General features: G+C 38.4%; 2 protein-coding genes across 2 annotated transcripts; one reads left to right on the forward strand and one right to left on the reverse strand.

Annotated features, from left to right (window-relative positions):
* The first annotated feature begins 14 nt into the window (after positions 1 to 14).
* FAHD1 (fumarylacetoacetate hydrolase domain containing 1) lies at positions 15 to 1508 on the forward strand. Its single transcript, XM_075010223.1, has one exon. It carries the CDS (start codon positions 193 to 195, stop codon positions 952 to 954), a length of 762 nt encoding a protein of 253 aa, XP_074866324.1. The 5' UTR covers positions 15 to 192; the 3' UTR covers positions 955 to 1508.
* A 1453-nt stretch (positions 1509 to 2961) lies between these two features.
* Positions 2962 to 23327, reverse strand: MEIOB (meiosis specific with OB-fold). The gene is made up of 13 exons (XM_075010888.1): positions 23259 to 23327; positions 19289 to 19346; positions 17099 to 17230; positions 15776 to 15848; positions 13316 to 13511; positions 10168 to 10268; positions 8750 to 8802; positions 8558 to 8653; positions 7059 to 7160; positions 6145 to 6298; positions 5172 to 5355; positions 4197 to 4283; positions 2962 to 3072 (listed from the first exon to the last, which is right to left on the reverse strand). The coding sequence occupies exons 1-13, from the start codon at positions 23325 to 23327 to the stop codon at positions 2962 to 2964; spliced, it is 1416 nt and encodes a 471-aa protein (XP_074866989.1).
* Between the last annotated feature and the right edge of the window lie 835 nt (positions 23328 to 24162).

A 24162-nucleotide genomic window follows, 5' to 3' on the forward strand; every position in this document is an offset into this window, starting at 1 on the left:
AAGGTCGCAGAGCCTTTGGAACTAAGGCAATGAAGTGCTGGGGAGGGAGGCCGGCTGGAGGGAAGCCTTGAAATTCGCTGCTTACGGAGGCAGCTTCCCGCAGCAAAAAAAAAAAAAAAAAAAGGCAGAGGCGGGGCAATGTAGTCAGGTTGAGACATGCTGAGCTGAGAGCAATTGGATTGGTGCAGAGAAATGTGTCTCCTCTGGCCAGCCGTAGCTGTAAAAGGATTGTTCTGCCCTGGTCAGAGTTCACCATCTGAGCCAGGGAAGTTTGCAGCGTTCATGGCTTCTTCCAAGCCTTTGGCCAAATTCTGGGAATGGGGCAGAAACATCATCTGCGTGGGGAGGAATTATGCCGAGCATGCCAAGGAGTTGAAAAATGCTGTCCCCAGCGAGCCCCTTTTTTTTCTGAAGCCTTCTTCAGCCTACGTCCGGGAAGGAAACCCTATTATCAAGCCTTATTACTGTAACAATCTGCACCATGAGGTAGAGTTGGGAGTGGTGATTGGGAAGAGAACCGATGCTGTCTCCCAGGAAGCTGCTATGGACCACGTGGCAGGTTATGCCCTGTGCTTAGACATGACAGCCAGGGACACCCAAGATGAGTGCAAAAAGAGGGGCCTTCCGTGGACCTTAGCCAAAGGCTTCAATACTTCGTGTCCAGTCAGTGACTTTTTGCCCAGGGAAAAGATACCAGATCCACACAAGCTACAAATCTGGCTTAAGTTAAATGGTGAGCTGAGGCAAGAAGGGGAAACCTCCTCTATGATCTTCCGTATCCCGTACATCATCAGCTATATCAGTAAAATAATCACACTGGAAGAAGGGGATCTGATTTTGACAGGGAGCCCCAAAGGTGTTTCAGCGGTACAGGAGCATGATGAGATACAAGCTGGAATCAAAGGAATCCTCAGTATGCAGTTTAAGGTGGTCCAGCAAGCATACCGATCTTGATGGAGGAACCATTTTCTGAGTACTTGGAGAGAACATTAATTTCACTCTACAAATGCCTTTTAAAATAGTCAAAGAATGAAGAAGTACCTAGATAGCTATGCATGTCTGTTCCTAGTCACCTAAAAGAATGTGTTACTCAGCTCACTTGGAAACGATCAAGAATATCAAGCTTAAAAATTAGGTTTTGTGAGATTTCTTATATGGCCCTTCATAAGGACTACCACTGCTCTGAAGGTCCAGCATTTCACATTATTGAATGGCTCACAAATCCAGCTAAAATACATAGCGCGTGCCACTCAGGCAATCTGGTTAATATGGTAAATCTTTAAAGAAGTAGCTTTAAAAAGTAGCGCTGGGAATGTGTATGGGAGAAAAAGAACTGTGATGAAAAGACAGTTTAGGAAGTACGCTAATGAAATTGTAGTAAATTAAATGTTCTGTCATACCATTTTGCCAAAATCTTAACTAATTTAGTGCATGAGGAACTTTTTTTGCTAAGGCATGCAGAGGCCTTTGGAAATGTATCCACAAATTAAATCTGATTTTCTTAAATATTTAATCTTAAACGTTTCCTTTTTTTGTTTGGCGTAAAGTGACATTATGGGCATATGGAATTTGGTCCTGTTAAAAGAAAATTCCACTGCCCTATACAGCATGATGGGTATGTGTTTCCTCCTATGTGAATGTCATTAAAACAAACTTTTTTCAAAGGCAGTTTTAAAAATTAAAGAAAGTGGTCTGATGGTGCATCTCTGTGTTCTTGGCCTACTAACCTAGAATTAGATGTCAGAGAAATCAGGCAAGTGAATACCAGAAGGTCTTCATAACTGCAGCTATGTGAGAGCAATCTGGTGACTGATTAACAATAAATTGGGAAGAAAGATGGTGATTCCTATTTTAAAGGTGAGAACTGCATCCATATAAGTCATAGGGAAGCCAGAAGGGGAAAACCAACTGTAAAATGGAGATAAACAAGACTCTCTGACCTTTACCAAACTTAAAATATACCATGACCTCTAGCAAACTGTGTCTGTAAAGAGAATCACTTGATCCAGCTATTAAAAATAGTTTTGGTGAATTTTTCAACTGTGGGAAGCTAGTTGCCACAGAAGGAGGTTTAAGATAAAATTCTGCATACCTTCTATGTAAGATAATGCCTAAAGGTCCACTTCCATTGTTTAAACTTCTTGATTACATGCAAGACAGTCTTTAAACAGCACATACTGATTTAAAAAAATCTTTAAAATTTTCCTGCTAATGTTTAACCATCTCTTCACTAAGAGTGTTCCTCCAAAACAGTTAAACAGGAGTAATCTCATACATGAGCAGTTCAGTCAGTCAAGTAATCCTACTGAGTTTACAAGTACCCCTGACTTAGAATCACTCATCTACTGTGTTTTGTGGCTTAGAATTACTTCCCATAAAGAAGTTACTATCCTCTTTGGGAAAAGAAAACAACTTCAGTGGGCCAGCAGTCACAGATGGTAATTTTTGGCTAGACAGAATTCTGTTCTTACTGCTTTGCGATCTGGTACTCTCCCATGCTATACAAGATCACAGATTATCTCTACTACAATAAATCAATGATTATATAGTTTTAGAATTTCCTTTCTGTGGGATATATTGTAATAAAAACATGTTTGCAGTTTAGATTAGATAATGGTTTATTACTTCTTTGAGCAATTTTCAAAATTTACTACAAACAATGAAAATTTTTCCCCTTTCTACTTAAGGACTCAATTCAACAGAGAGGGCATTTAGATGCCAGATTTTTTTCTAAATGAGCACTAACTAAACTTTTCTAAGTAGAATAATATAAAACAAAAATCAAGATTCTATAGACCCATTTGTAAAGATCAATAGTAAACCTGTTTCTCTTTTAGCAATCTAAATACATTTAACAAAATACAAATGTTGCATCAAACTTTTTTTTTTAATAATAATAAGGTAGTTTCAATGCAGTACAAATTTTAAAATTCCTTCCATCTTTTAAAAAGCCAAACAATGTTATTTTCTTCTTTTTCCTGACAAGCTCTGACTGGCCTCTACAGGATCTGCTAATTTGCATGAAAGTATGTTCACTCTCAAGCCAGTTCTCAAACTGGGTGACACAACCAGCTGTAAAAATAAAGAATTGGTTTTTTCGGTTAAATATTTCAAAACTTATAGTTTTCAAAGTCACATAAAATATCACATCTAAATGAAGCATTTTGCTAATATGCTTATAAATATCAAAGTTAATGCTTCCAATGTTATGTTAACCTGAGACTGTGGATTGAGGAGAGGTATATGTTATAAAGAGTAAGTTTAATGAACATTAAAAGCTTGAAGCCAGATTACAGTCAGTAGCTCTATAACTGGCAACTTTATAGAAAAAGAGGGAGAGTACTGTCCAGTGCATAGTAAAGTGTACAATTTAAAAAAAACAAACAAAAAACAGGACTTTTGCATCGAAGGAGCAAATGTTTTGACAATTCCATTATCTAGCTGTGTGCATCTGTTGCCATTTCCAAGACAACTAGGGACTGCCCATACTATCACATTCCCTTCCCTAAAGGGAAAAAAAACATGCTTTAAAAAACTTGTATAATTAAATGAAATATATTTATACAATTGTAGATACTGTATAGAGATCCCTGTGCAGATACAAACATTTGTCTCTGCATCTGTAAAAATGATCCATGAATGCAGATACATGCAGATACAAAGCACTTATCTGCAACCTGAAGGTTTTACATACAAAATTTGTATCCATGTCTGTATCTGCAAAAATGAGCCACAGATATCTGCATTCACATTGGCAGGTCTAAAGTAGGTAACTGGGGATTTGAAGGGCTCTAACTGTACAATATAATCAGATGTAACTTGGTTCCTGATCCTACAAGCATATGTGTCCCTAAGTTTATGAAGGAGCAGTCCTAATTAAGTCAATAGTACTAATATGTTTATAGCTAAGCACACGCACAACTCTGCAGGACCACAGCCCCAGTCAGTAGAGGCCATATTCTGGAGGCCTTACTTGTGTTTTGTATAAAGACTACAGAAATAGCCATCCCACTGTCAAAAACCCTATAATGAGAACATTTGTTTTCTTGTAATAATTACAATTATTAATAGAATATGAATTCATACAGTTTAAATGTCAACTAGTATATTAGATGACTATCCTATTGAAAAGAATCCTTTCCTTAACTGACACCAACAATTGGTTTACTAGTTTAGCGATAACACTACATACTAACTTTAAAATAAATTTTGCTTCGTTCCAAAAGAAGGTGCCATTTTAATGCTGTCTTCTGCTCTTCTGTCAGAGTGAGGAACTCATGGACCTGTTGAAATGATCAAATTACACACTTATTTCTGAAACACACAAAGATATACATGTGAATGGAATTACTTTCAGAAGATATTAGAATGACCACAAAACTAATGCTAAATCTTAAAGCAAAATGTAAACTCATTTCTTTGTGCTAATGTTCTAACAATCACGCATCACAAAAAAAAAAGGGCAGACAGAAATGCTTCCCACCAACTTGGGGATGGAGAAAGTTCTTCATTTTAATAAACTTGTAAAGCAATCAAATATCACAGTGATGTGTGTTCCAGAACACAGATATCTCCAGAAAAAGAGTAATTTTTAAACGAAAAAGTAAGGATCTTATCTTGCCTCTTTTAATCAAAGGAAGTTTTTAAGAGGCACTGTTATAAATTCTAACACAAATTTAAACATGATTTTGTTAGTTCCTATTCTTTGACAGGTGCAATAACTCTACAGTACAACCTCAGACATATGAATGGGAGTTACAAACTGGCCTGTCAACCACACACCTCATTTGGAACCAGAAGTACACAATCAGGCAGCAGCAGGGGATCAGGGAAGCAAATGCAGTACATTATGGTGTTAAACATAAACATCTAAGCAATAAACAGAAAGCAGCAATTTTCTTCTGCATAGTAAAATTTCAAAGCTGTATTAAGTTAAATTTCAAGGGTAAACATTTGAAAGAACAACATTTTGTTCAGTTACATAGATCCCAGTTACGAAAAACCTCCATTTCTGAGGTGTTCATAACTGTGAAGTTCTACCATATAAGAAGTACAAATATAACAGAGTAACAATAGTAATTTTGGGCTTGCTTCACAGTAGCTTGCAGACAGATGTTATATCTGATCATAAGAAAGTTCAGATCAAGGAGTGAAAACTGATTTTTATTTACCGTGCAGCTTAATGTTTCCTCAGCTACAGCATCTGAGAGGTTACAAGAACTTAGAGTGCCTGTGTGGTCTGCAAGATCAACTAGTAAATCAAAACTAGTAAAGAGAGACTTTGCATCTGAAGAATTGTCATTGCAGAAACTGCATGTGTTTGACGCTTCATTGACCACATAGTGGCATCCTGAACTGCAAGAAACAGACGATAAGGTATTAATTACAACAGGTATACACATATTTATTATTTTCAGTTTGAAATTATTCCTTGGCCTATCTGATCTTCTCCAAGCCCACTCCAACAATGGACTCTTCCAGCCAGAGTCCTTCTTTCATACTCATATAGGCTGCACCTACACTAGCAAGTTCTTTCAAAAGATTTTTCGAAAGAAGGGGCTCTTTCAAAAGATCCTGGAAGCATCTATGCACAAAAAACATACTTTTGAAAGTGAATCGAAAGAATGAGGCGCTGCTTTCAAAATCACTCTTCCTTTCCAATTTCAGGATGAGCACCCCCTTTCAAAAGCTTCTTTCGAAAGAAAACGTGTGTAGATGCTCCACAGGCTATTGTTTTTGGAAAGAGCAGTTCTCATGGGGCCTGATTTTTCAATCCCTGGCCCGTTCTTTTGAAAGAGCATGGGGCTGTGTGGAGGCTCTCCTTCAAAAGAGCAGATCACTCTTTTGATCCACTTTTTGTGTGTGAACGCTTTCTTTCAAATGAAGTTCTGTTGGAAGAGATCTTCCAGAAGGGCTTCTTTCAAAAGATCTCTGAAGTGCAGACGTAGCCATAGAGACAAACTGGCCCTTACTCTGCTCTGTTGCTCCAAAGGTCAGATGAGTCGTGCTGTATCTAATAATCTCTGGCAAATTACCATATGTGAAACCCTCCATTCTCAGGAGTCCAGATCTCAACTGTGCAAGGGTAAAGGAGAGGAGGGCAAAGGTTTTTTATGCAGATTTAAAATATAAACAGTTGCTTACCACCTGTTTCGTATAAATTTAGATGTATCATTATCAATATTCAATGTGGAAATATAAGCGTAAATAATTCCATAGATTGGTTCTGATTTTCCCTCATTCTGCAAAGCTTCCACTTTCAACTGCTCCACAGTATACATGTCAACTATAGCCTGCACTAAAGGTGAAAGGAACACGTTAAATACGTCCAACAGAACACCACTAAATACAAAAGATTAATTTAAAAAAGGAACATTATGCCAGATCCAAAGCCCCTTTGAAATCAATTTAAGACTCTGATTGACCTTAATGGGTTTTGGATCAAACTCATAATTAATATACAACAGTGAGACGTGAAATAAAGAAAATACCTAAGTGGGAGCTCCATCAGGAGAAAACGAGGTTTACTCTAAAACATTTCCAAATAAAGTACATGTCCTGTTTTAATTTGTGTGCTTCTTTTTCTAAATATATTCATGTATAAGTGTTTTATATGTAATATTTTGCCCTCTCTTTTTCTTATTTATTCAAATTTATTCAGTTTTGGTCTCTTGCTCCAAGGCCAGTGCACTTCCATGCATCTGAAGAAGTAGGTCTTTGCCCACAAAAGCTTATGCTCTAAAATATCTGTTCGTCTGTAAGGTGCCACAGGTCTTCTTGATGCTTTTGAAGACAGACTAACTCAGCTACCTCTCTGATACTTTCCACGAATATTACGTCAAACTGTTTACAAGAAAGCATAGTCATCCATATTTGAGGTACACAACACTGTCAAATTATTTTTAAAACCACTCAGTAATGGTTGAGTTCTGAAATTCTAAGGTGCAATTTGCCATTGAAGGCAGCAAGAGAGAAAGAGAGAGAGAGAATGTGTGGGTGTGACAGTAGTACACATCAGAGTTACATTATATTAAAGGCATATCTGAAGGTACACTTACAATTTATGGATTCTTTTAACTGATCCTCAGTTACATCATTCAAAGCTCCCATTGCTGTACTCTCCTTTATGAAGTTGCAAAGAATATTCGCTTCTGGTGTGTCTTGAATATATAAAATAAAAATTAGTTATGGCTAAATATCTCCTGCAAAAATGACAAGTAAAACATCTGAATTCCTAAATTATTGCTATTTTTATTCTGGTATCACCAAGGCCACATCTCTCTGCTGTTAGCAGAGAGAAGCTTCTCTCCTTCCTTTTCTAACCCTTAAGACACATATGGGATGCATGAAGGAAGCTTAGGTGGAGGTGCAGCAGAAAAAATCAGAAATTATTGTTCTCTCAGCACCTGACTGTCCCTGCAAGAGGGGAAGAATACGCTAAAAATATGAGCAAAATATTACAGTATCAGTAACATCATCTCAGTATCACAATGGCCTAGAGGTGTGAGAGGGCTGCCTAGGCCAGAAAGTCAAAAGTTAAAAAGGCCCAACCATGCCACAAAGATTTGTAAAGTAGAGATTCTCCTCCTATGCACAGGAACAGCTCCAAGGTTTTACTGCCATTCTCCCTCCCAGCTTGGCTGTATCCCTTTATGGAGTTCTTGTCACAGTCAGGGAGCTAAGGTAAGTTTACATAAGTATCTATAATGTGCCACATTTCCAGAGACCATAAAGCACATTCAGTAAGCAGTGTTTAGCAGCTCTTGTCTGACTTGTCTCCACTCCCCAAAGTCTAGAGTCCTCAATTTATGGTGTTCAAGAGGACTTGGACTCAAGTGAAGTGATTGGGAGTCCTGCTGCTAATCTAACAACTCTCCTGCACAGAGAATTATTCTGCTCAGATCATCATATGTTCCCTCCTTTTCCCACCACCCACACAATGAAATGAGAACATGTGGCCCTCAGAAAGGATGCAACTGTTAATTTTACAAAACAACCACAATGCTATTTACAAGACAGACAAAGTCTTTGGAGAATGTTTCCAGCTGGTGATAACTCATTATGTAGCAGCTAGTGTTAGATCAGACCATTCTTTTCTTATTTAAAATTAAATTTTCTTATGTCTCTGCAAACAGACAAATTATGAATATGCTGGGCTAAATTCTGCACTCAAATGTTCATATACATGACTGATTGGAATTAGAAGATGCATGTGAGAATCTGAGGGCTAAATTTGACCCACAAACCCTACCTATTAATAGAAATGTTTTTTTAATTGGATTTGTATTTTGTATCCAATGCTGAAAAGAAGACAGCTAATTATTAACTACTGATTGGACAGCTGTGCGAATACTACAATGCTAGAGGTGTTACAGAAAAATATATTCATAGGTGAGACTGAAATTAGCTATTGTAAATGATGACATTGTTCTTTAACTAAAGCTTCCTAATTTATTTGAAAATATGACAAGCTAAACTTGAACAAAAAATTTAACATTTTCACTTGAATTAGGTCTATATTATAACCTACAATATGTGGGTTTTAGTAGTCTCTTACTTGGATTAGTTGTAATAATGGTTTTTGATATAACAGTCGCAGTCATGCAGTTTCTGAATTTGTCAAAATTTATTCTCACATCCGATGCAAATATTACTGAACAAGAAAACAATTTGTTGTTATTTATAAGTATAGTACTAAAGATAAAAAATAACAGGAGAAATCATTCACAAAAACACAGAAAGAAGATACCTGTTTCTCGTGGCATCCAACTCTGTGCAAGCTGGATAGATTCATTATCCCAACTAAATGAAAAAAAACACTATTCATTTAATAATTAAAGCATGGGAGAACACTGATGAGAAATATGAGAAACATTAGCTGTCAGCCTTTAGGCTATTATGGGGCATTTTTATTCCCCTCATCCCACAAAATATTTAACAAACATGCAGTTACTGGTTAAAATGGTCAGAAGTACTCTCATCTAATCTTTAATTGTCCATGAACAATTCTATGTTCATACTTTCATTTGTACACACAAACTACTAGGTTTACAATTTGTATGCTGCATGTAAAAGCACAGATCATTTCGGTGTACAAATTATATCACAGATAAACTCATATAGTAAACACAATTATGTGAATATAGAGGGCAAACAGTAAACACTTTCATATCCAGCTACATTGGGACAGGGAGGTTGCTAGATATTCAAATATTCTGGATAATAGAAGAGGCATACCTAGCAATCCATAACATTAACGAAAAAACAAGATTAGAAACTAAGAAACAAACAAAACTGTATGCAGAGTACTTTATCTACCAACAACAGTAGTATTGTACATTGTAAACGTATATTGTGTTTGCTGTATTTATTTGTATTTACTTTCACTATACTGTACTTATGGAAAATGTAACTAAAATTTACTTATGGTTAAAAATGCCAATTTGCTATAATTTGAAAACATAGAACAAATAACTTCAAAACTTTCCCATATTATTTCTAAGCATTTTCTTTTTAATTCAATTTTCCCCTAACTCACTTCCCATTATTAATTCTGCTTTAGTCTTTTATGATATTTTATATTCCCTTTTTAACTATTTGGTTTGTGGAGGAAATGTTCTGCACTTACAGCTATTTTAAAATGGCAGGGGCTACATAAATGCATATCTAAACAGTATGTTTACTTGATATCTTCCAGGAGATTTAATTATAGAACTGTTTACCTGTGAATGTGCTGATAGGTATGAATACTTACATTCATGCAAAAGCAGACCCATGTCTGGGAGCAAACAATACATCTCCTTTCATGAATAAAATGTCTAGCGGTCTGATTGGGAATAGTTTCTTTAATTTTCCATACAACTGATGGCTTGTCATAATTTATTTCTTGCTCATTCTGACATTACTGGGCTGTAAGTTTGTCAATAACTCACAGAAATAGGCAACAAACCCAAGGTCATTCAATCAGATATCCTTTATATGTAGTATTGTTCATTGGATACTGCTGCCATTTAATAAATCTTGCGGCCTCATCACAGTGACCATTCAATTGATAATGTATTTCAATTATCTACTGTAAGATTATGGAAATATTTACTGCATTCAATTTGTTCTTTCTTTATCTACTTTCGCTTTGCTTTGTATATTTAAATAACATACATAATTTACCATATCATTGCAAAGGACAACTCTGTTTCATCATAGAGCTTTACTTCACACCTCTGACCTTTCCTTTTGTCTGAAGTGGTAAAGCACTTTGGCTCCCCAACCTTGAAAAGTAAGAAAAATGTTATTCTACACCTAAAATACAAAGAAGAATTAGAAAGAATCAAGCTAGAAAGGAAGATTCAAAATGATTAAAAATATAAAAAATAATGACAAGCAAGGATATAGCATGAGTTTGCATCTCTGACCATCTTAGCTACTGAGAACCTATCCTCAATGAACTTATCTAATTCTTTTTTGAACCCAGTTACAGTTTTGCCTTCACAACATGCCCTTGCAACAAGTTCCACAGATTTATGTATTCTGTTGCCAAGTAGAGTTTGACAGTGTTTTTTACCTGCAGAGAAAGGACCAAACTTGTGTATTTCATAAAAATTGAATGACTTATATATGTGAAGGTATCCCTGGACATTGCATTTCTTTCAATACATGTTGATTCCACATGTAGATCTTCTATGCATGTGATGATTACAAAACACTGTGGCTACATCTACACTATAGAGCTTTGTTGACAAAACTCACTGAGCACCTACACACAAAATGTGTTTTGTCAACAGTCTGTCAACAAAACTCAGCACTTCTGCCGACAGCTTTCTGGCTCTCCGCAATGAGGTATGATGCCTTTGACAACAGTTTCTGTCAACAAAAAGGCTGTGTAGATGCTCTGAGGAGCCCTTCCAGTTCACTGGGCAGCCCTGTTTGCTGAGCTTCTGGATGGCCCTTCTGTTGAGAGAGCAGCCAGGCAGTCTGGCCGCTCTCTGTCGACAGAGCGGACTGCTCTTTCATTTTTGTGTATGGATGTGATCTGCCAACAGAAGGTTTGCCAGAAGATCTCTTCCAACAATAACTTCTGTTGATAGATCACCGTAGTATAGATGTAGCCTGTGTGATTTGGAAGGTTTCCATTCTCATAATCTCCACTGACAACCATAAAAAAATTACTTGCCTTTGTGTAACTGTAGTTTTTCATGGTGTATTGTTTGTATCCATTCTAATCAGGTGTTTATGCACTGCATTCATGGTCATTGGAAGCTTTTATCCTTAGCAACTCTCATCAAGAGTGGCACCTTCCTGCCATTCAATATATGACTCTCCCAACCCAACCCCTCCTCAGTTTCTTCCTGCTGCGTGCTCCAATAGAGGAGCAGGAGGATGAGTATTGGAATGAATGTGAACCACACATCAAAAAACAATTATGAGAAGGTGAGTAACTGTTTCTTCTTCTTTGAGTGCTTGTTTACACTGATTCCAATCAGATGAGCTTAAAGCTAAGGAACTGCTGATTGAAGCAAAGGCAACATTTGGCGCTGGGGAGGGATGACACATCATGTGTCCCCTTCAAATACAGGGGTGGAGGGGCAAGAGACAAGTAGCACACAGAGCACAGTTAACTCAACTGCCCGTGGGACCCTTGATTTTGGGTAGGTCCCACGGGGGGCCTGGTACCAGCAAGTAGGGGGTCCTCCGTCCCCCACTCTCACCAGTGGTGGCAGGAAGCAGAGCAAACCCAGTACGAGCCTGCTCCACTCCCCGAAAACCTCAATTATGTCATTCCACTTCCCACCACCAGTGAGTGCAGGGACAGTTCCACAACATCCCCCAAACCCCACCCAGGGGGCCTGGTGGAGGTTGCTGGGGTCAAGGCCCCCTACATTCACTGACAGTGGGAAGCAGAGTAACCCCTCCCCAGCCTGCTCTGTGGAGCAGGAATGCAAAGAGACAGGAAGGGGGTACAGTATGGGCAGGAGCATGGAGGAAGGGGTGGGGCAGGGGCTGGCTGTGCGTGCGGTGGAGCGGGAGCAGGAAAGAAGCAGAGGCCTCCCCTGGAGCTAGGGGTGGTTCAGGGATGTGTCCCCCTCTGGTGTGCCTCCCCAAAAGTCACCACTCAGTTGGAAAACTGCTATCTTGCAGAGATGGGTTACAACAAATAACCTGCGCTTAGTGAACATTCAGGGGCTGTCAAAAGACCAAAGGAGGGCCCCATGAATTGATAATGTTTGTGGTTGACCACAAAACTCAGGAAGCATCTGTGGTCCTGATGAATAGCAATGTGAAAGTACACATCTTTCATACTGAGGGCTGTATACTAGTCTCCCAGACCCAGCAAAAATATTAGCATGCTCAGGGAGGCCTTGTGGAACTTTAACATCACCATGAACTAGCTGGTTCCTCACAGATCTGAAATGGGTCTGAGACTCCCCCTTGGCTTAGGGATAAAGAAGAAGTGGGAGCAGATCCCTTGACCCTTAGCTCCTGAGGAGCTGCCTCCCCATCCTTCCCCCATGGCAAGGGATGATTGTACACCCTGTATAAGGAGCTGCTCATGAGAAGGGTCCCTGAAACAGGACGGAGAAGGGGAAGTAGAACTGGAAAGAATAACCAACTTCTCCAGTGCAGAACACCCACTAGTCTGATGTTATTTGTGACCAAGCACAGTAGAAGAGGGATGGACATTTCTTCAAACTTGGTGAAAGATCCAGAAGACAATGTTACCAGCCATGGCATCAGGTTTTCCTGCCTGAGTGGTTCTTGGATCACATCAGGTTCTGTGACTGGCTCCTCAGAGGCAGATGTCTCATGAGGTTCAAGTAGTTCTTGAGTCAATTCCATACCCACCTCCTGAGTCTTTAAGGTAGGTACATCTTGTATTCTCAGACCTTTTCATATTGTATTTGCAAAGCAGATCTTTTAAGTTACTGCTGGTGTGTGCCTACAATTTGACTTTTACACATCCCAAAGAAGTTCTAGTGTCCCAACACTTAAATATTACCTTTAAGAACTTAATTTTACAATCTAGTTTTTAGTTTCTAAAAGTGGATCTATATGTATGATATAAAAATTGTAGTAAGTTTATCCCCTTGCATTTTTATCAGATAAAGCAACATAAACATACATAAACCTTTGTTATTTTCTTATGAATATTAAAACAATGATTAATGACACCCTTACCTCATATTAATGACTGCACACCAAAACAAAAGAAAATAATTACTTCAGGCACACATGAGCCTGTAAATCTAAATCTACACTGAAAGGAATTGAGGCTTCAGCAGAAAAAAATCCTCATTTTGTTATACCGTTTCTAACTTACTGACTTCACTGCTGCAAGCACATTAATGATTCTTCCATCAAGGCTTTGCCCATTTGCAACAATGTCACCCAGAGAATAGTAATCCTGAGGATCCTTTACAGGTAGATGCAACAGGGAAAGCAATTTGGTGTCCACTTCATAACGACAACAAATTTTGACCACTGAATGAGATTCGCTGAGCAGTAATTTGTAGCAGCTAAAATGAATACACAAATATGTATTTTATATATCACTAATGCATTATCCTGCGAAAAGTTACATCAGTTCATAGCAAATAATGTCAGTTGATTTTTTTTCTTTAGGATTTATACTGAGGATGATAAAAGGTTAGAACAACTTATATTTCCTATCTTGATAGCAACATGCAGTTTTTCATCCTAAGGAAAAATGATATGATTATGTTGCACTTCCCAGAATTTATTACCAAGAAGTCAACATGGAGTACTGGCAATTTAAAACATAAGTCCATCACTTTTTCACCACAAGTAGTTTTTATTTTGTGACATGTACTGCATGTAATGAAACATTTTGGCTGTCTCTACACTAGCAAGATCTTTCGAAAGATTTTTCAAAAGATGTGAGCTCCTTCAAAAGAGCCCATGGAGCGTCTACACACAAAAAGCATTCTTTCAAAAGTAAATTGAAATAATGTGGTGTGCCGTTCCAAATCACTCTTCCTTCTCAGTTTCAGGAAGAGGGCCTCTTTTGAAAGCTTATTTCGAAAGAAAACTTCTGTAGATGCTCTGCAGAGCCCTTCTTTCGAAAGAACAGTCTTCCTTTTCGATCCCTGGCTCAGTCTTTCCAAAGAACGGGGGCTGTGTGGACACACACTTTTGAAAGAGCGCCAATCACTTTTTTGTGCGTGGACACATTCTTTCGAAAGAAGTTCTTTCAGAAGAGATCTTCTGGAAGAGTTTCTTTCGAAAGATCTTTGTAGTGTAGAGGTAGCCTTTAAAAGTATTTTCTGAAGTGTTAAACTACATATTGTTAGGGTAGCAACTCAGTAACAACAACTACAGTCTTTAGTACTTAGATTGTAAACTTCTGGGACAAATACCAGTAGTACTGATGGTCTTGATGGCCGTCTGGCCTCTTAGCCACATTGGATGCCGGCCACAAGTTGTGATGAACTAGCGTTCATATAATTCCTCACATGAAATTCTACACTTTTTTTAGTGTGATTGTGTCAACTGGACAATATGAGGAAGGCAAAACAAACACTAGGCCACAGCCAGTGTGTTCATGATGCACAAAAAAAAAAACCTTTTCTGATCACTTAATCATAGAACACTAGACCTGGAAGGGACCCTGAGAAGTCATAAAGTCCAGTCCCCTACCCTCATGACAGGACGAAACACCGTCTAGACCATGCCTGACAGATGTCTATTTAACCTGCTCTTAAATATCTTGATTACTGAGTGCTCTACTGCCCATTAGCTAGTTTCTGATAGAGAGATGTGGGCAAAATGGCTCTTGCTTCCCCCAGTCATTTATTTAAACCATGGCATAAGATTTATACCATGGCAAGTAGCGTACAGCGGTCAACAAAATTGCTGCATTCTGTCGACTTACTGTCAACAGAACACCTTGGGGAATCTGGACGCTCCACGGATTTTGTCAACAAAACCTTCCAGTCTAAACATAGCCTATGTGTGAAACTGATTATTCCTTTCTAAGTGAAGTACTTCACATTTGTCCTTATTAAACTTCATCCTATTTACCTAAGACCATTTCTCCAGTTTGTCCAAATCATTTTGAATTGACACTATCCCCCAAAGCAGTTGCAACCCCTCCCAGCTTGGTATCATCTGCAAACTTAATAAGCATACTCACTATGCCAATATCTAAATCATTGATGCAGACGTTGAGCAGAACCAGTCCCAAAACAGACCCGTGCAGAACTCCATTAATTATATCCTTCCAGCTGTTAAGAACTGTTAAGAACTACTCTCTGAGAATGGTTATCCAGCCACTTATGCACCTACCTTATTGCAGCACCATATAAGTTGTATTTTTCCAGTTTACTGATAAAAGATGTGATCAGTTAGAGACAAAACAACCTAAAAACACTATTCCTATAAATCATAACGGGAGAGGGGGGTGGTCACTCAGCTAAAATTGAACAAAAGGCTTGATAAATCTTATGCCATGGTTTAAATAAATGACTGGGGGAAGCAAGAGCCATTCTGCCCACATCTCTCTATAAAAAACTAGCCAATGGGCAGTAGAGCACTCAGTGCCCCAGTATGTGTCCCATTTTATCCAAACATTGACCAGCACCAATCAGGTATTCCATCTTCTAAATCAATGGTGGTATTGTACGGAGGAAAGTATGTTTGCATAAAATTAATATTAAAGATTTCCAAGGGAAATTGCCTTATAATAACTGTCTAGTATTGTAATTATAAAGAATATTATGATCATTTCATAAAAGAAGCTGGAAGTCTACTTTAAATTTACCTAGGAGTTGTGGGATTGAATTTTTCTTCCTTTTCTAGCTCTTTTGTTTGCACTAAAGGATTTTCAATGGTCACTGAAATTAAATACAAAATTGAAAATATTAATACAGAGACATTTACCTGGGCAATTTTTTTTATTTATTCTAAGTTAGATTGCAAAAATATACATAGTTATTACAAATATTTTAAAAATGCTTTAAGAGTAAAATTCACACCAGTGCAGAGGGGCCATAAAAGGATCATAGAATTGGAATCAATAAAATCATAGAATTGGAAGGGATCTCTAGAGGTTATCAGACCTAGTCCCCTGTACTCATAGCAGGTCCAAACACCACCAGATCATTCCTGAGAGGTGTGTGTCTAACTTGCTCTCAAAAATCTCCTATCATGGAGATTCCACAACCTCCTTAGGCAATTTATTCCACCCTGCTTACCCACCCTGACAGGAAGTTTTTCCTAATGCCCAACCTTAACATCCCTTGCTATAATTTAAACCTATTGTATATTGTTCTGTCCTCTGAGGTTAAGGGGACTCATTTTCACCCTCCTCCTAATAAAAGTCCTGTGGTCCACTAAGACCCCTAGATCCACTTCTGAATACTCCTTCCTAGGCAGTCACTTCCCTTTTTGAGTGTGTGTAATGGATTGTTTTTTTCCATGGATGTATATATGTATGTACGTAATGGATTGTTCCTTCTTAACATGTCTCACCTGAGCCCTCAAAATGTAGCTTATGTGAATCTAAAGTGGTGCATGTTCTTACACAGTCTTTTTCATCCCATAGACCTGATGCAAAGGCCACTGAAGACAATGGGACTCTTGCTACTGATTTCAAGATTTTGGCATATGACCTACATAATTAAATCACGAGCTGTGGGATGGAGGTTAGAGCAACTGTATTGCGGGGCTGGAGTTGAAAGGGCAGTTGTGCATGATCACTTTAAAAATTCTAAATGAAATAAAAAAGTAAAGGAAAAATGCTACATTATCTTAACACTCAATTCACTTTTAAAGATTAATAAGAATTGAGCCCCATATGAAAATGTAGATCCTTTTACTACTGATAAGTTCTGAATAGCAATATTCAGTGTTTATATCTGGAGGTGGCAAGTGCTGTTGGCAATGGTTATAGTTTTGATTTTAAATATTAGAAAGCTTATGCCTCCCCTTTCTATGCTAATACAATCGAACAATTTGTTTCCAGTTAAACTCTCTTAATCTGCAGATGAAAATACAGTAAAATATAGTAAAACTGCAAACACAACACTGGTTTACAGGAAAAAATATTCACACAGAAATATGTTAAGAGTAAATTCCAACTCACCACAATCACCTATTCTAAAACTTTCTGAAAGCGATCTAACATACTCCTCTCTGCCCCAAGAATGTACATTTATAAAGTAAGCTGGTGAATCGCGAATGGTAAAACCGAAGGTGTATCTTTCAGATCCAATGTCTATAAAGAGAAACCATTATTTTAATTTCAGATATGCATTAAAATATGTCCATTTAATCTGAAATCAGTATGATTGTACATGACCAGAATTTACCATAACTTTAAATAAAAGCATTAAATAAATTAATGTACAGAAATTTGGTAAATACCACTAGAGGTCAGCAGATTTTTTAATTACGAAACTGAGTATTCATGAATGGAAGCTATCTCGCAAAAATAAATACTATTGTTCAGATGATACTGTGCGAGTCTTCCCACACTATATTACATGGAATATTATATTATATAACATCATAAAGTTTTGGGGTGTCATTCAGTAGATACACACAAAAAATGTGATGTGTACATCAGACAAAGATTTAAAATCAGCCAACTATAAAAAAAGTATCAGTTAAACATGATAAAACTACACTCAACAGAGAACCAACTGAGTTAACTTATCTGTTGGTGTAATTCCACCATGGTCAACAGATAGATAATTTTGCCTGCAGCAACCTCTCCAGCAGTGCAGCTAGCACGAAGTGTAGACGTGAGGCAAAAAAAAATCATAGGCTGAGATCATCACCCCTGCCCCAACCCCTCTGCACTGCTCAGATGGGTACAGGACTGATTCCTAAAGGCAGGCAACCTGGTGAAGAGCCTTAAGATAGCCTCTGGAGGACCTGTTTACAAATCCTTGCAAAGATGACATGTCTGGGAACAGAAGGGACTCACTGTGGCACAGGGACACAGCTCTGCAGAGATTCCAGGCAAAAATGCAGCCCATAAGTTAGTCTGGGGAAGCCACCCTAACTAAGTTTTACTAGTGGCCTCTCCAGCACTTGACACAGTCCAGGATCAGAAGAGAGCAAAGATGGAAAAAAAACAAACCAACTTTGCTCCCTCTTCTTGCCAGACTGCTATTACTATACTGAACATAGACTCTCATCCATTAACTTCTCCTTTGATCACACTCCACGATAACATTTGCTATTTGCAAGTTTTCACTAAAAACTGTATGATACGAGTGTGGACAGCTGGGTGAGGGGCTCTAGATGCCATCGGACACAGTACAAAAGCAAGATTCTGGAGCCAGTGTGGGGGCATATGTGGCCCACCCCCTACCCTTCTACTCGCGTCCACCACAAAAGCCCAAAGCACCCACCACGGCCCCTGGTCCCAACGCCCAATGGCTGGAGCCAAGGCCACAGCCCCCATGTGCCCAAACCAACACCCACAGCCTCTGGGCAGCATGGCTACAGCACAGTCCACACTTCCTCAGCCAGCCCTGGGGATTGGGTAGCGCAGGAAGTGCAGTTATATATATCTCACGCTCCTGGCCCAAGTCCCCTGCCCCCATCTCTCATTTACATTTCTTACTGAACTGTTGTACCGTGAACACACAGACCCCAACTGCCTCCTATGAGGCTCCTTAGGGAGGTGGGCAGGGGTTTTGCTGTAAGACAGTACCTGTAAGAAATTTAAGTAATTTTAATCCCTGATGAAGGCTAATGTATTCTCTCTCCCTGAACGCATTTCCTAGCAATATCTGTGCCATATCTGTTCTCTGGATAAATGAACAATCATACCCTTCAGTGTTGTCTGTTTGGTACCTTTCAATTCCAATAAATCACACACAACATACTGTTCTCACACAATTTTAAAAGGTATTCAGTGATATGAACCTGTGCCATTGTGAGCCAAACGGTCCTATTTATTCTTCAAAATACATTCTCAATACTTGTATTAAGACAAAAAAAAACATAAAAAACTGAGAATGTTCCAGAAATGTTGCTGTTAGAGAGGGGCCAAAATTGGTATCATCCCCTTCAGATCATGAGGTGGAGTCAAGAACTACGGATCTCAAGCACCTCTGCTTTGGGGTTTGGGAAGACAAAACTGATGAGAATATTTTCAAATTAATGCTCTTACTTCTGTCCCTGAAAAAAATAAGTTTTATCTTTTTTTTTTTTTTTAACAAGAGAACTAAATATTTTTGGTTTAGACAAACAAGCCAAAGTTACACACATGAAATTGATAACTATCTACATATATATATATTAAAAAAAACAACTCTACTTTTTCTGTCCGGAAAACCTTTGACATCTGTTTTCCCAATAACTACACCAATTATAGTCTGAAAAACAAAAAATATTATAAAATACAAATATTAAACACAGATGCCTATGATAAATTAGATTTCATGGATTGTTATACTCTAATGATAATAAACATATTAAATGGTAACAATTTTAATGTATTAATTCCACAGCATCATACAAAAAATGGCTTACACATAAACACTCAGTTTTATAAGACAAAAGTAGTAGCTAATACAAAATGGTAAAAGAGGCCCAAATATTTGTCTGCATATGAAACTTGGAGGAAAGAAGGTTACTAAAAATACCTATAATTTTGGCTGTCTACCAGCATCTTCCCTTCAAATAGACAAGGAAAGCATGTTGTTGGCACAGCATTTGGCTCCCAAAAAGGTACTGTGCCAGGATTTGCTTCAATTCACAACTGAGACATACTGCGGCTTTCAGCCTCACTCTTGTTATTATTTATATATGTAGAAGTCACTAACCAAGATCCCACCCTGCTAGGTGTTGTACAAACACAAAAATGGCTCCTGCTCCAAAGAATTTACAATCCAAGTATATAAAAGTAGACTAGATATTGATAACAGAGAAATGGGGGTTACAAAGAAATAATCCATATTGCTCAGCATGATAAGCAGTGGTCTCAGCATACCAGCAGACTAACCATGGTCAAGTGTTCTGTAGGCATCCCAGAAAAGGAGGTTTTGGAAGGAAGATGAGGTAGACTTGCGTATGTTTATGCAGAATGTCTCCCAAGGGTGAAGGCCAGCAAGGGAAAAAGCACAAAGCTGGTTGCTTGAAAATTTAACAAGTGAGCAATAGGGATTGGCTCTGTGGGTTGAAAAGAGCCAGGAGTCAGCATCTTAACAGTGACTGAGACAAGATGGCAAAGTGAATGAAGACAGCATGTAAAGAGCCTTAAAAGTACAGACTGTTAAGCTGTATACAGCTTCTGCGCTCTTAGCATCAAAACTTTACTTCCCACTAGTTGGCATACTGCTACTAGCTCTCTAAGACCATTCCAAGTGGTCAAGAGCATGTATCATGTATAATTTAATTTTAAGAAGGGCAACATCTCTGCACAGCACTTGCATGTACACTCAGCAGATGTCCTGCAATTTTGTTGTTTCAACAACAGACAGAATATATGCCCTACCTAATTGGTATCTGCAAATGTAATAACTTAATGGTCAATATAGGTTGAATTCTGCACTAATTTACAACCCCATCCTAGTCACCTGTTTCTCTGGAGGAACACAGTTTAAGTCTGCTCAGAACCTAAGGTCATGTTTATAATTTATTTTTAGTCACTAGAGGGAGCACGGTAACTATCCTATCCCCTAATAATTTAAAGGATTTAATTAAAAGCATATGCAACTTCCTTGATGTCTTCAGAGCTTTCTTTCATAAAGCATTTTCTATCAATCCACATAACATTGTTTAATTTTTTATGCCATGCTGGATGGTAATTAGTTTGCAACACATTCCATATGTCTTTACTGGTAATGGGGAGCTAGTTCTTGGAATATGAACAGGTGATTTAATGTCTTCTTTAAAACTTCAAGCTAAACTATAATTTATTTCAGCCTCTACTAACAAAATAAAATTAAACTACAGTAAACCAAAATTTAACCAAGATACATATTCATTAGTTTAACATGTCAAACATACAGAAAGATTTATAGTTTTCTAAATTATCTGCCCATCAAAAGATAATTAGAGTCAGGATTAACTTGTAGTAAGTGGGTGTTTCTCAGATGAAAGCAAATCTGCTGCACCCAAAATACAGTTTTGCCTTTAAAAGAAAATATATTTTAACTGAGCTGTTAGATTAATTTATTTGTGACTGACAGCAAATGACAAAGTTTTGAATGCCTTTTGATGGAACAGGAAGACTGTATAAAAAGTTGATATACTGATGTGTGTTTCATCAGTTTCAGTTCCTTTTGTGATTAAGAAGTTTTCATTATTTAAAATAGACAAGAACAAAATAGTCCTCCCCCACAGAAGAGGCTATGGAAACAGGGAAAGTACTTGGAAAATTCCATGTGTTTTAACTCTGTTTCCATATCATCAAAACTACGGCAGCATGGATGGTCCTGCAACCACGCATATTCCCCTAGATCTGTGGAGATCATCTGGATACAGCCCCAGAGCTCTCAGTGAAGCCATGCCCAAATTCACTCTCTGTTCTCCATGCTCACACCACGAGTAGCACGGAACATGAGATGTGCTGTCACTGGTGATCTAGTGGAGATCACTATAACCCAACACTGAGCAGACTACAAGGGAGATACAGTTCCTTCAGCACACACAATGATATAGTCGTGAATATTAAAATCTAAACTTGAATAGCAAAGAATTAAAATTAAATAAATGCATCAGGATTTCCTCTTTTGATAATACAAAGTCAATGAGCGAACATGCAAAAGACAGTTAAACCAGTGTATATTATAGGCCCAATCTCGCAACCTTTTAACTCTTATGAATACTCTTGATTCTCACTCAAAGTGATAACACAGGATACAAAACACAGTATAGATATATGCACATATAAATCTAAACAAAGAACATAAAACTCAAAAGAAATACTAAATTTCACTGCTCAGTGAGAGTTCTTTTTGTTGCACCTCATTCCCCTTCTTTCTACACGGTATCTTTTATGTTTCCTTATGTTCTTATAATCTATTAAGTGTCTAGACCATCTTTTTGTTTTAGAAGAAGAAGAAACCACCCATCAAGTATATTATCTTGAAATCTTTACTCAGACTGATTTCAATAAGAGTCCTGTCTGAATAAATAAGTACTACAGAATTTGGTCCAAACTTCTATGTGCAGAGATTGCAGGAACAGGTCCTATGTCTATAACTTGTAGCCACAGAATATCACATATCCATGAGATGCTGTGACTACATGGGGTCCCCTTTATATGTCACCCCAATGTACATTGTTTAGCACTTACGGTGTGGACATACTGTGGCCAAAGACATAAAAATTCCCCTTAGGGAAGCAGGGGCGGCATGGGTGGCTGTTCCATCCCTGCTGCTTCTTCAGGTCTCGGGGAAGCACCGCAGCTGCCCTGTCCCTGCCACTGAGGCTCAGGTAAGGCAAGGGAGAAGCACCACAGCTGCCATGTCCCTGCCACTGAGGCTCGGGGAGGGTGGGGAAGAAGTGCTGTGGTTGCCCCGTCCCTGCCACTTTCTCGGGAGCGCTGGGGGCTGCCGGTGAGCGCCAGGGGCTGCCGTGGCTCGGGGAGAGAAGCGCTGTGGCTGCCCAGTCCCTGCCACTTCCCTGGGGCTCCTGGGAGCTCTGGGGGCTGCTGCGGCCCAGGGCGGGTGGGTGGCTGCCACCTCCTTCCTGGCTCCCTGGGGCTTGCAGAGCTGCTCACCACCTTGCTGCACTGGGAGCCTCTGGTGCCCCCACCACCGCTGCAGCTGACAAGTTGCCCAGTGAGCTGGGGAAGGGGGGGCAGCCCCGGGGCACCCTGCAGAGTGGCAGCTCACCAGGAATGTGGAAGGGCCCTGTGCCCCTGTATTGACGTGTTCTTTTGGAGGAAAATTCCCCTTTATACATTGTTTCACTTCGCCTCACAAATTCACAGTCCCTAACCAGGATGTAAAAAGGGGACCTCCCTGTACATAGTGCTGACTGTGTATATGTAAATCACTCATTCAGTATTCATTTTAAATGGTATGAGAAGTCTCTGATACTTCCAGATAATGAATTACCCGGGCAATATCTATAACTGTAGTACTCACAATATCGACAACAATTGCAATTTTCATTTTCCTGGTATATACACAAAGATGGTCTGGTACTCCATACCTAACAATGACTCTGATGCTATGATTTTCTAAATAAATTACAATTAGATTATTTTTCAGTAATATAATCTAGTCAGATACAATTTCATTTGAGAACAAAAGTACGATATTGCTTAGACTTACAGGGCGAGCCAAATTTGGATGCAGATCTGAAAGTGCAACCAAGTTCTGTACTGAAATGGAGTATGACATTCTTTATCTATAATTTAAATAAAACAAATTTAGATCTAAAAATCCAAACTAATCACTTTGAGCTACTCATACTGAGACTGTTAACAGAAGTAATTTTAAGAAATTTAGTTTGACATAAAAAGTTTGATAAAATGTGTTCTATAAAAGTATTTAAAGCATCTCAGAACTTCTGAACAAAGTTTTCTTACAGTTCATTTTTGTATATATATACACTAGTAATTTCATTTTCCATCCACATTTCCCAGCAACATTTTGGGGGTTACTGTAGGATAGCTCAGTGGCCTTTTAAACCCATGGTTATGTGTTCAATCCTTGACAAGGCCATTGGGGGATCTGGGGCAAACAGATTTAAAAAAAAAACTGTCAGGGAGGTGCTTGGCCTGGTCCTACCAAGAAGGCAGGGGACTGGACTCGATGACCTCACAAGGTCCCTTCCAGCTCTATGAGATATTTAGTACTGAATGACTCTCTTAGACCTTGACCTTAGAAATACCCACACTGCTTTTCCTACACATGTAGTCTCATTGAACTTAATGGGAGTGCTTCCATATATGAAGTTACTTAACTGAATGAAGTGTTTGTAGACTAGTAATCTTAATTTGAAGTTCTAATTAAATACATAATATTTAATAAAAAAAAAGAAAAAAGAAAGAAAACCCTATTCCCTATTCTTATTCTTCAGCAGCATGTTCTACTTCCGCTACAAAAAAAAAAAGTGTTTCTAAGAGATGTTCAGCTCCAGAACATACTTTTTCTCATCCTCAGTTTATTTATGTGCTAGAGTTTTGAAATTAGTAACAATGAAATTATTTTCAACATGGAAATTTTGATTTTA

This window comes from Carettochelys insculpta, chromosome 16, assembly GCF_033958435.1.
Source record: "Carettochelys insculpta isolate YL-2023 chromosome 16, ASM3395843v1, whole genome shotgun sequence".
NCBI classification, from domain to species: Eukaryota; Metazoa; Chordata; order Testudines; family Carettochelyidae; genus Carettochelys; species Carettochelys insculpta.

What these genes read in the sequence shown, in the direction of transcription:
- MEIOB (XM_075010888.1), bottom strand. Translation starts at nt 23,327, where the DNA reads ATGTCATACTCCATTTCAGTACAGAACTTGGTTGCACTTTCAGATCTG. An exon ending in ATCCAAATTTGGCTCGCCCT is followed by an intron (nt 19,347 to 23,258) that starts GTAAGTCTAAGC and finishes TTTGTTTTTCAG; the next exon opens with ACTATAATTGGTGTAGTTAT. An exon ending in CATTATTACAACTAATCCAA is followed by an intron (nt 7,161 to 8,557) that starts GTAAGAGACTAC and finishes TATATATTCAAG; the next exon opens with ACACACCAGAAGCGAATATT.
- FAHD1 (XM_075010223.1), top strand. Translation starts at nt 193, where the DNA reads ATGTGTCTCCTCTGGCCAGCCGTAGCTGTAAAAGGATTGTTCTGCCCT.